The sequence below is a fragment of the Megascapheus bottae genome, chromosome 32 (assembly GCF_031878675.1).
Source record: "Megascapheus bottae isolate mThoBot1 chromosome 32, mThoBot2.hap1, whole genome shotgun sequence".
In the NCBI taxonomy this organism is placed as follows: Eukaryota; Metazoa; Chordata; class Mammalia; order Rodentia; family Geomyidae; genus Megascapheus; species Megascapheus bottae.
The window spans coordinates 8,522,945-8,534,937 of record NC_143540.1 but is presented as its reverse complement, the minus strand read 5'-3'; the positions used below and the strand labels follow the sequence as shown (position 1 = coordinate 8,534,937).

Here is an 11,993-nt window from a genome sequence, read left to right as displayed (position 1 = left end):
TCGTGTCATTGGCACGCGGCTGTTCCCAGGCCAGGCCGCTTTTCTCCAGCTCCTCGGCTTCTTCGATGGCGCTGCCTGATTCGCGCGCTGTGGGAGGGAAGGGCAACGGGGGTGGGGGTGGGGCGTCAGGAGTGGGGGGACGTCAAGGAGGCGTGCAGAGGGGCTCCCTAGATAAGGGGAGAAGGGGTCGACCCGAGTGGCAGGGAATGCGGCTCTCAGAGCCCCGCCCCAAGCTTAAGTCCCGCCCACGGCTCTGCCTCCCATGGCCAAAGAAATATACTTCGAGTCCGTTGTTCCCCCCCACCCCGCTCCGGCACCCCCAGATCCAGCCTGCTACCTACAGACCGTGCCCACCGAGAAGCTAGGCTCGGGTAGGCCCCCAACTCTGGCAGGTCTTACCCAGAGGGTTCCGCCCCCACGCAGCTCACGCCCCAATCAGGCCACGCCCACGTACACAGCAAAAGACCACGCCCCCACAGGACCACGCCTGGAAACTCAAGGCCACGCCCCCGCGAAGCCACGCCCGGAACAGAAAGACCACGCCCCTGCACAGAGGCCACGCCCACAAAGGACACCTTCGCCCCCCCAGTGGTCCGCGCGCTCTGCTCTCCGCAGCACCCCCACAGCCTGCCCACCCTCCCGTGCTACCCCCTCCTTTCTCCTGCAGCGACTCGACCCCCCCCTTCTCTCTCCCCTCCCCGTCTGGGTCCCAGGCGGCGGCGGCGAGCAAGGCGGTGCCCCGCCCCCTTTGCCACAGCTCTCCAGACCCCACCTGTACGTAAAGCCAGAAGCGGGGACCCCCTTCACCCCCTGCCACCCCACCAGCTCAGGGTGGGGCGCGAGGGTTCTACCTCGAGTCCCCCGAGTTCCGTCGGTTTACCTACCCGGCACGGCCCCGGCGGTGAAGACTAACGTGACTCCCAGAAGCAGAAGCAGTGGCGGTGGTCCCCGGCCCGGGCCCCCACCCCAGGCTCGGCCCATGGTGCGGCGGCAGCGGCGGCGGCGCTCCCCCTTTCCAGGCCGCGCTGTCCGCGGTCCGCCCGGCTGGCTGCGCCGCAGAAGCAGCAGCAGCAGCCTTCGGCTGGCCCGGCCGCCACGCCTGCTGCCCCGGTGCTGCGGCCGCCCCTCAGCCCACCACGGGCAGCGCGAGCAGCCTCATGCCGCCGCCGCCCGCCGTGTGCCGCTGTCCCCGCGCGCGCGCCGCGCCTCCCCGCCTCCCGCGCCTCCGCCGCCGCCGCCACCACCACCACCGCCGCCGCTGCCGTGCTCGGCGCCGCCCCCACCAACCCCCTGCCCCCCCCCCCGCACGTAGCGTCGACGCCCGCCCCTCTCCCTCCTCCGGCTGGGGGTATGGAGTGTGGGTGTGTGTGTGGGTGTGGGGGGGGTGACAGACAAGACCCCCTGGTTTGCAACGCCCGGATGTGGAGGACGCCCCGACAGGTGCATGGGCTGCAGACCTGAGAAGGGGAGGGGAGGGGCTGCGGCTCCCTCCTGCACAAGCGAGCCCCCACCCCACCCTCCATCCATCCAGCGGAGGAACCCACCCGCCACGCGGGGAGCAGGAGGCAGGGGTGCAGGGTGGGGAGGCTCAACACACCGAGTCCCCAAAATGGAATGTACAAGGGTTTCTGTGCCAATCCCACCCCCCCACTCCCTCCCCCACGCCCGGTGTTGTAGGGAGGGTTCTGGGGGAGGTCTCCACGAGGGTGGGGATTGGGGGTGAATGCAACGGGGGGGGGGCGCACAGGCTCTAATCGGATCAGATCTAATCCCTTCCACAGCCAAAGCCAGGAGAGGCTCGCATCTCACACACGGCTTCAGTGGGGGGGCCATGTGAGGAGACCCTCCCTAGATTTCCCCCTCCTTGGGGTAACCCTGGAGAGCAGGCCTTATATTCTGGTCCCTCCCCTGGGGATGGATGGCCAACATTCCTGCGGAGACTAAGGGTAGAGCCTGACTCGGGGCTAACTTTAGTTTGGGGGTAATCTGCCTTTTGTCCACATGGGGATGGATCTAGGGGTCACTCCTGGAACCCCTGTTTGTAGGAGGGGCATGCAAATGATCCCCCCCTTCCCCCAAACTGACATCTACTTCTTGATGTGTTACTGATCCAAATGATTATGTTCAAATTGCAGCCCCAGGGCAATTCTGGTGTCTGAGAGATGCTTCCCTTTGTCAAGGTAACAAGAATGGAGAGTTCATCTTTTAATCTGCTGGGCATGAGTGGGGAGTTCTCCATTCAAACCTTGTTACACTTCTGTGACAGCCGATTTTGCCCAGCCCTCCTCTCCAGGACTGGCAAACTCCCCAGCGGAAAAGCAAAGATATTGTAGCACCCTTTGCCCATGTCCATTTCTGTCCTGATTGGTTGCCAGGTAGGGAAATAGGCTCTGGAGGAGCTGATAAAAGGCATTAATGAAAGAATAGTAACATCACCTCACTGAGTCTAGAACACCAAGCTAAAGGGGATGAGTTCATGTTGCTTCCAGGGACAGTAAAATACCAGTTGGAATAATTGCTCTAAAGCTGTAATCCTACTTCCTCAGGAGGCTGAGATCTGAGGATAGAGGTTGGAAGTTAGCCCAGGCAAGAAAGCCCAAGAGACTCTTCAATTAATCACCACAAAAGTAGGAAAATGGAGCTGAATCTCAAGTGGGAGAGTGGTAGCCTTGAGCCAAAAAAGCTCACAGACTGCAGCCAGGCCCTGGTTCAACTGTAGGACTAGCACGCAGGCATACATATGTGTGTGTGCGGGTGCGCATGCGCACACGCACGCGCGCGTACACGCGCACACACACACACACACACACACACACACACACACACCCAGCAAAAATCACTGTTCTGCCTGCAAAGGCGGCTCACACCTGTAATCCTAGCTACTTGGGAGGGTGAGATTTGAAGACTGGGTTTCAAAGCAAGTCCAGGCAGAAAAATCACCCCAAGACTTGTGTGTGTGTGTGTGTGTGTGTGTGTGTGTATGTGTAGGTCATGGGATTGAACTCTGGGCCTGGCCGCTGTCTTAGCTCTTAGCATTTCTCATGTTTTCCTCCCACTTCCCCACCCCTGAGATCTCCAGTTAACCACTCAAAAACCAGAAGTGGTGCTATGGCTCAATTAGTAGAGTGCTAGGCTTGAGCACTGAGAGGCTTAAGGACAGGGTCCAGGAACTAAGTTCAAGGGCCAGGACCAGCAAAAAGAAAATACAACAACAACAACAACAAAATACACGCACACACACACACAAAGAAAAGAAAAAACAGAAAGAAAACTGAGGATTCAGGGTCTAGCTCTGAGTTCAAGCCCCATAACCAACAGAAAAAAAAAGAGAAAAAGAAAAAAGAAGCAGGGGGCACAGTGGCTCACACTTATAATCCTAGCTACTCAGGAGGCTGAGATCTGAGGATCAAGGTTCAAAGCCAGCCAGGACAAAAAGAAGACTCATCTCCAATTAACCTCTAGGAAGCAGGAAGTGGGGCTTGGCTTTAGGGTAGGGAGACAGCCTTGAGCTAGAGCTCAGGGACAGTGCCCAGGCCAAGTTCAAGCCCCATGACCCACAAAGAAAACAAAAAAAAAACAAAAAAACAACTATCTGCTCGTTTTCCTTTTTTTTTTTTTTTTTTGCCAGTCAGTCCTGGGCTTGAGCACTGTCCTTGGACTTTCTCAAGGCTAGAGCTCTACCACTTGAGCCTCAGCACCACTTCCGGCTTTTTTCTATGTATGTGGTACCAAGGAATTGAACCCATTGAACCCAGGTCTTCATGCATGCTAGGCAAGCACTTTAACCACCACTAGGCCAAACTCCCGGCCCCCCCTCCATCTTTCTTTTTTCAAATATTTTTTTGTGGGTCTGGGCGTTGTCCCTGAGCTCTTCAGCTCAAGGCTACTACCCTACCTGGTTAGCCACAGCCCCATTTCCCGTTTTCTACTGATTAATTGGAGATAAGAGTCTCATAGAGGGTCCTGGAGTTTGGCCTAGTGGTAAGAGTATTTGCCCAGCATGCACGAAGACCCGGGTTCAATTCTTTGGTACCACATACATAGAGCTTTGTTTTTTTGTTTTTTGATTTTTTTTTGCCAGTTCTGGGCTTGGATTCAGGGCCTGAGCACTGTCCTTGGACTTTCTCAAGGCTAGAACTCTACCACTTGAGCCTCAGCACCACTTCCAGCTTTTTTCAATGTATGTGGTACCAAGGAATCGAACCCGGGTCTTTGTGCATGCTAGGCAAGCACTCTACCACTAGGCCAAACTCCCGGCCCCTCTTTTTTTTTTTTTTTTTGGGGCCAGTCCTGGGTTTGAGGCTCAGGATCTGAGCACTGTCCTTGGACTTTCTCAAGGCTAGAGGTCTACCACTTGAGCCTCAGCACCACTTCTGGCTTTTTTTCTCTATATGTGGTACCTAGGAATTGAACCCGGGTTTTCATGCATGCTAGGCAAGCACTCTACCACTAGGCCAAACTCCTGGCCACATACATAGAAAAAAGCCGGAAGTGGTCCTGTGGTTCAATTGGTAGAGCTCTAGCCTTGAGAAAGTCCAAGGACAGGGCTCAGGCCCTGAGCTCAAGCTCAGGACTGGCACCAAAAAAAAGTCTCACGGATGTTAGTGCCGGGGCTGGCTTTGAACTACTGTGATGCTCAGATTTCAGCCTCCTGAGTAGCTAGTATTACAGGAGTGAGCCACTGCACCTGTCATTTATTATTATTATTTTACTGGTACTGGGGGGGGGCGGCTTGAACTCAGGCCCTTGGGCACTATCCCTTAGCTTTTTCATTCATGACTGACAGTCTATAATTTGGGCAACCACTCTACTTCCTTCTTTTTGGGGGGAGAGGGTGTGTCCACTGGGGGGCTTGAACTCAGGGTCTAGCTGTCCCTAATCTGTTCAGCTAAGGCTAGTGCTCTATCACTTTGAGCCACAGTGCCACTTCTAGTTTTCTGGTGGTTAACTGGAGATAAGTCTCATGGACTTCCCTTCCCAGGCTGGATCTGAACCTTGATCCTTAGATCTCAGCCTACTGAATTGGTAGGATTACAGGAGTAAAACCACTAGCATCTGGCTACTTCCAGCTTTTTTTTTTTGGTGACTAACTGGGGACATGTCAGGGACTTTTCTGCCAGCTGGCTTGGAACTGTGATCCTCAGATCTCAGCCACCTCAACAGCTATTTGAAAAAAATTTTCAAATTAACAAACATATGGTAAGAAATGTTGAATTATCTTCAACTTCCTCCTTGCCCGGAGGCAAATTCTGTTACCACTTTCTTTAACTGGAGAATTAAAAGCGAATGTCAAATTTTATTTCTGGGCATGAGACTTCGGGAGGCTACAGAGAAAAGTACAAACTATCGAAACGACTACTTTCTGCAGTTTCTGCTTAAGTTCCTCCATTCTGATGACAGAGATTGCTGTGTGGTAATGGCCTTTTCATGTTTGTTTCCTACTGGGTTTGACAGTCTGTCTCCAAAGCCAAGGCAGAGGAAAGGACTATGTGCACTCGCACTCATACTCACACACACACACACAGCCAGTAAAGACAGAACCTTAGGCTATGGAATACTGTGACTTTGGTAATGAGCTATTGAGGATAGCCTTAACTTAAAACCAGTCTTGAGGAGAGCAGATTTCAGATTTTTGGGTTGATCATACCTTCCTCATGTGGACTAGGGGAGGGGAGGGAGGTAGAGGATCCTGGATTCTTCAACTAAGCCAGTGCTTTAATCTCTCAACCTGAAATGGTAGTGGGTTTGCCATCAGTTTGGAAAGTCCTTTTCAATGTCTATTTCTAACTCCAGAGTTAGGCCGGTTGGAGAGAAAGCCCAATAATAAGCCATCACAGCCATGAATAACAGATTTGTTTGCTGGGGACCCCATTGCTACTCTAGAGTAAGTGGACTGGAGTAAGGGATACCACAATCACTTTGGATTAAAGTCCCAACACTGTTGAGGCCAAAGCAAACACAGAAATCAGCCTACGCCAAGGTACTGGTGCATATTAGGTTGCTGTAGACTCCCCTGAAGGGTAAAAGGCGGCTGACAGCTCCTAGTCACCTGGCTGCTCTCCTGAGTTGGTCAAGGGGCTTGAACTCAGGGCCTGGGTGTTGTCCTTTGAGCTCATCAGCTCAAGGCTAGTGCTCTGCCACTTTGAACCACAGCACTACTTCTGGTTTTCTGGTGGTTAAATGGACACAAGAGTCTCACAGATTTTCATACCCTGGGCTGGCTTCAAACGGAACCAGGATCATCAGATCTCAACCTTCTGAGTAGCTAGGATTACAGGCATGAGCCATGGGTAACTGGCTTGATGGCTCCACTTCTATAAGGCGGGCTAGGAGAAGCCAAAAGCTAGTATTCCTTCATTTCAAGGGTCCCCTAAGAATCGGAACAGGGCAGGTTGATTTGTTGGACTTGGGATCAAGTCAGGATCAAAGGGTCTTCTTAACCAGGTGGTGGCAAGCTTAAACATGAGCCACCGGGACATGAAAGATGCATGACAGGCTGGGAGTGTGGCCTAGCGGTAGAACTCTAGCCTTGGGCCCAAAAGGCTCAGGGGGCAGCACACAGGACCCGAGTTCAAGCACTGGGACTATAATAATAACAAAGTGGCGCTGTGGCTCAAGTGGTAGAGCACAAGCCTTGAGCTAAAGAGCTCAGGGACAGGGCCCAGGTCCTGAGTTCAAGCCCCACAACAGACCAAAAAAACAAAACAAAACAACAACAACAAAAAAACCCACCTCTTTAACAGAACCATGCGCTCTAAGAGCTACAGGAATGGGTTTATATGATCACCACATGTGTAATTCTTAGAGGAGTTCGTCCCAAATATTTAGGTTCTCCATGAAGTAACCTGAGAAAACTGGTATATGAATGCAGAAAATGGGACTAGAATCCAGAATTGGCATTGCATTTATTCAGTGAAAAAAGAGAGATTAAGCCACTTTCATCTGTTTCCTCTCATCTTTCAAAACTCCCTCTCTCTTTCCCAAAATAATAACACACTGAGAAACAGGTTTGTACAAAAACCACATATTATTTCCCTCCCCCTCACAAAATTGGGTCATTTGTATTACAGGAATAAAACCAGATTAAAGACATGAAAAGGAAAAAAAAAGTCACAATTTACACTAAAACATAACAATTGTTGAATCCGGGTATTTTATAGATTACTGGCATAGTAAAAAATATTTCCGTCTAGATCTCTTAGATTTGAAAGTGACCACGTTAAAGACCTGAGGTTTCAAGGGACCACAGTATGAACCAGAATTTCTTTCTCCTTCTTGGACTCCGGGGGCATGGGGGGGGGGTAGGGGAGAAGGGGGAAGGCAAGGCGCAGAGTGGAGGGGGGGATGTAAGTATTGGGATTGGGAGTGAGTTCCCTTTGGGAGAGACAGGAGCGAAGGTGGGATAAACCCGGCCACTGTCAAGGCACTGGGTCTTTTTGGAGGCAAATGCCTGAGAAGTCAACTCCAGTGGGAACAAACTCATTTCCATTTCTCCCGAGTCTGGAAGGAACAATGTCTCCTTGGTTCCAATATATCCAGTCCTCTGAGGGTGGCCGAGGGTCACCTGGTTCAAGGCAAACCTGAGGGTTTGAAAGGCAAATCTCAAGTGTGGTTTTACGATTTTTTTTTTTTTTTGCATCCTACTATTAAGGGAAAGAGAAGTGCTAAGGTGTTTACAAACACCTCCCCACACCCTCTCCATGTGTAAAGCTTTAGAAAACACTTAGAAAAAGATGTCCTACCTTGAATTTTAAATAATAAAACTGCCACTTAAGGTGAAGAAGACAGATCCTTTGGAAGCCAAGCTTTTCGCCCCCAACACCTTTTGACTACTCATGAAAAGGACAGACAGGAGGGAAGGACACAGAGATAAAACCAAAAAACTCTCCATTCACTCTCCAGAAGGGAAAGGCAGGGACTCAAATTAAGGCTTTTTTGGGGGGGAGGAGGGGGAGAAGGAAGTGGGTATCCTCTGGAACAGCATTCCACTCTTCTAGCCCAAGTACCCCAAACCTAAAGCATGATGCACTGAAGCCAAATGAGGGGGATGGTACCCTCACAATCTCCTTGACAACCCTGTGGCAGATGGAATATGAGAACTCAGAGAGGGAAGCGAGGACCACAGGAAGCTGAGAGTCTCTGCTCACTTTTCTAGTCCCATCCAGAGCCTAAAGTACCGTTTTGTTTTTTTTTTAAATTTTATTTATTTTAAAGAAATTCTGCTCACCCTGGCTACTGCAAGAGGTAGTTTAGGGACTTGTAAACCCCCCCACCCCCCAAGCCATCCTAACCAATTTTCATGAGCTACACAAAGTTATTACCACTATCTACTTCTTTTTTCTTTTTTTCTTTAGAGAGGAAAAAACAAAACTAAACACAGCAGTGAATAGAATAGGCTAGCTTTTTTGGGGGGTTGGGAGAGGGCTACGCTGCCCCAGACTCCTTAAACTTTCCTAGCTAGTCTAGTTTAGCTAAGTGTTGCCTCCCCAAATTTCCATCCTTCAAAGCTTACACTGGCCTCAACAAGCCAAGCTCCCGCCCCCTCCCTCCCGTCCAGAGAATCAATCTGCATAGAAAAACCAGAAGCAGTGGGCCTGGGAGAGTCCACTTGTCCGGATCCGGATGCTTGTGGCTCTCCTCCACCACTAGTTATCACGGTAGTTAACTAGTTATACTAGTTAAAAGTGGGAGGTTCTGCCAGGCAGCCCTCATGAGTGAATAAAATCAATGGGGGTATTTGGCCCTCCACCTCCATCCCCATTTCTTAATTTTGGTGCATTTATGCGTGGCAAAAAAGAAAAAAAAAAAAAAAAAACCTTGGGAACACTTCACCAGCAGCACCATTCTTAAGCTCAGACAAGCAGAAATAAGGTCACTTTTTAATGCCTTGAAGGTGTGTCCCCTGCGGCTATCTCCTTCTGCCCATCACCATTTTTGGTTCCGATTAACTTAGGATGCTTTCCTTTCAAAGAACCCTAACAGGGAAAAAAAAAAAAAAAAAAGATAATAATTACAGAGTATTATCCATAGAAGCGTTAAGAGACAAAGCAATAAACTGCTGGAGAGAGGGAAAAAAAAAACAACAAAGACAGGGAATACCAATGTTGACAGGACCTGCAGGTAAAACTGCCAATGCCCGCCCCGCCAAGACAGGGGAGACGCAGGTGATTTTTAGGATAACCCGAGCACATGGTCAGCATAGGCTTTGCCTTGAGTGTTAGCTGAGGAGCTGACACTGCAGGGCATGGAGATGGTGGGGCAAAAAAAAAAAAAAAGGGAAAACATGGGACACGTGCTTGGGGGAACGCCAGAAGAAAAATCCAGAAACCCAAGGAAGCTGAGAAACCCAAGTCTTGTCAGCCCCAAGTCTTGTCAGCTTGTGGTGGGCTTCCCGCATCTTCCGGGCTAAGGAGTGACGGAGGCTGGTGGACCAGAAGCAGGAGGTGGAGGGACCCCATCTGCAGGTGGCGGTGGTTGTTGCTGTGGTGGAGGGGGATCTGCAAATACATCCAAGGCAACTGGTTACTGCTAGAAATGGGGGGTGTGTGCTTGGGGAAGCCCACTCAGTGAAAAATGACACAGGAAGTACTTGGTGACAGACGAGCAATATGGTCTAGGAGGAAGCAGCAGCCACTCAAGTCTATGTGGTCACTGCTCACGTTGCTTATCATTATCTCTCCAGGAGGTGGGGTGTTCAGAACCCGCCCTATCCTCCTCCAAAGCCCACTCCTTCCAAGAGGCCTTCCAGACCTTGAATTTTGATGTCAGTGTATTCTAAGGGTTCTCTCTACTAATTGTGCTGTTTCTGCAACTGAAATAGAAAGCTCCAACCTGGTCATGTTCAAAGTTTCTTTTTGTTTGTTTAATTGTTTAATCAGAGCCTTGTGCTTGCTAGCAGGATCTCTGCCACTGGAGCTATATTGTACCTCCAGCCTCTTTTGCTTTAGTCATTTTATTTTACTTTGTGCTGGTCCTGAGGCTTGAACTCAGGGCCTGGGCACTGTCTCTGAGCTTTTTTTTTTTTGGTTTGGTCAGGACTAGAGCTCTATCACTTGAGCCACAGCGCCACCTCTAACTTTCTGATAGGGTCTGACTTTGAACCATGATCCTCAGATCTCAACTTCATGAATAGGGTTGAGGCTGGGTCTCCTAGGTAAGGAGCTTACAGGCTATGTAGGGGCTGGCTGTCTCAGCCTCCAGAGTGAGAGAATTCCAGGCATCAGGAACCATGCAGGGCTCTGTCTTTTTTTCTTTTTTACCATAGCATAAATGTAACCTAGCTGGCCAGAAACTAGATTATCAATTATTATTTTTTTGATGGTTAATGGTTTCTGCCAGTGCCAGAGGATTTCATAGAGGAGATGCTGGCAGTCTGCATAGTCTGAGGAGTCCCTCACCACTCCTGAACTGCAATTCTTGGATTTCTGGATGAAACTAGGTCAAGTCCTGAAGGGAACAATTAGCGTGAGTGTGTAGAGATCTTTCCTATTTCAACTTTAGTTGCTTTAGTGTACAAAGGAACCCTAGAGATTATTTAATCTGGGGGGGGGAGGGGTTCAAACTCTCCAGGTCTTGCCAGAACATGAAAATATATACAACAAATATTTAAAAGCACAGCTTTGCTTACTGGTCAATGCACCCAACCCTACTCCTGAGAGGTTTCAGGTTTCTCCAAACGTAAAACATTTCAACCCAATAAACTCATTCTTTGTGTTATCTTTCCATAGTGGGAACTAGACGGGATGGCTGCCCAGTATTCCAGGGCTATGTCAGCAGCTCAGTTCATTTAAGGAAGAACACCCTCAGAAAACACTCATTTTCTCAAGGTCACCACTCAAGATCTGAAGATACATCACAGGGGACCAGCTGGCTAGGCTGAATGGTGAACTGCTACTATCATCTCCATACGAAGGAAGGATGGTCAACTGGCCAATTCCCTTGGAAGGTCAGTTCGTGTGCCTTGCAGGTCGTCTGGCAAGGGAAGACAGGCACTGTAGTACAGAGGTATCCATTACCATTTCTGACTGTGCTCTCCCCCTCGTAGGAGATCACTTGTATTTTTCTACAAGCATACTACTATCTGGAGACTGGGGAACCTTTTTTCTGCCAAGGGCCATTTGGATATTTATAACATCATATAGAGGCCATACAAAATTAGCTATGCAAGCAGATGGCTGCAGGCAGCCTACAAGGAGCATATGTATCTGTCCTATCACGTACCAAACAAGTTTGCAGGTCTTATATATATATGTGTGGTCTGGGGGCTAAATGTTCTCCAGTAATGCTATCTCCCATTAAACCATGGCTTTTTTTTTTTTTTGTCTCTGAGCCATGATGCAATTCAAGGTACTTTGTAGTCCGCTGTAACTTTAAATTCTGACACTCATCTGGCCCGCCCCCCTATATCTAAAGTTTCTATAGACAAGAGATTCTGGGGTTGGGTGTTATTTTTGGTGGTGCTTGGTGCTTGAACTCAGGGCCTAAGCACTGTCCTTGGGCTTTCCTCAAGACTAGAGCTCTACCACTTGAGCCACAGCCACAATTCCAGCTTTTTTTCTATATATGTGGTACCGAGGAATTGAACCCAGGCCTTCGTGCATGCCAGGCAAGCACTCTAGCACTAGGCCAAACTCCCAGCCCCCACTTCTGACTTTTTTTGGTGATTAATAGGAAAGTCTCATGGCCTTTCCTGCCTGGCTCAATGGCAGGGTGCTTACCTAGCATGCACGAGGCTCTGAGGTCGATTCCTCAGTACTACATATACAAAAAATGCTGGAAGTGGCGCTGTGGTTTAAGTGGTAGAGTACTAGCCTTAAGTAAAAGGAACTTAGGGACAGTGCCCAGGCCCCAAGCTCAAGTGCCAGGATGGGCACACACACACAAAAAGGAATCACAGAGGTGGATCCTGGCTAGGGCTCTACATCCATCTACACTGAAGGACTGCTCTCACTAAGCAGGTCTACTATAAAGGACAGACAGAGGTAACACTCCAG

General features: G+C 49.9%; 2 protein-coding genes across 5 annotated transcripts in view; both read right to left on the bottom strand.

Annotated features, from left to right (window-relative positions):
- The window catches only part of Cspg5 (chondroitin sulfate proteoglycan 5), an 11,541-nt gene extending 10,355 nt beyond the window's left edge, over nucleotides 1–1,186 (bottom strand). The window contains exons 1-2 of one of the 3 annotated variants that reach the window (XM_090323288.1): nucleotides 885–1,186; nucleotides 1–87 (exon numbers count right to left, since the gene is read on the bottom strand). The exon at nucleotides 1–87 is cut by the window's left edge and continues 1,030 nt beyond it. In XM_090323288.1, the coding sequence (XP_090179414.1) occupies nucleotides 1–87; nucleotides 885–981 (184 nt within the window). In that variant the 5' untranslated portion in view covers nucleotides 982–1,186. Of the gene's footprint in view, nucleotides 88–399; nucleotides 444–884 lie in introns of those variants that run through there. The other 2 variants (XM_090323289.1, XM_090323291.1) reach the window with 2 other exon arrangements.
- Nucleotides 1,187–9,076: 7,890 nt separating this feature from the next.
- Smarcc1 (SWI/SNF related BAF chromatin remodeling complex subunit C1) overlaps nucleotides 9,077–11,993 on the bottom strand; it is a 70,981-nt gene continuing 68,064 nt past the window's right edge. For both annotated transcript variants that reach the window (XM_090323387.1, XM_090323386.1), the window contains exon 28: nucleotides 9,077–9,497. In XM_090323387.1, the coding sequence (XP_090179513.1) occupies nucleotides 9,406–9,497 (92 nt within the window). In that variant the 3' untranslated portion in view covers nucleotides 9,077–9,405. The remainder of the gene's footprint in view (nucleotides 9,498–11,993) is intronic.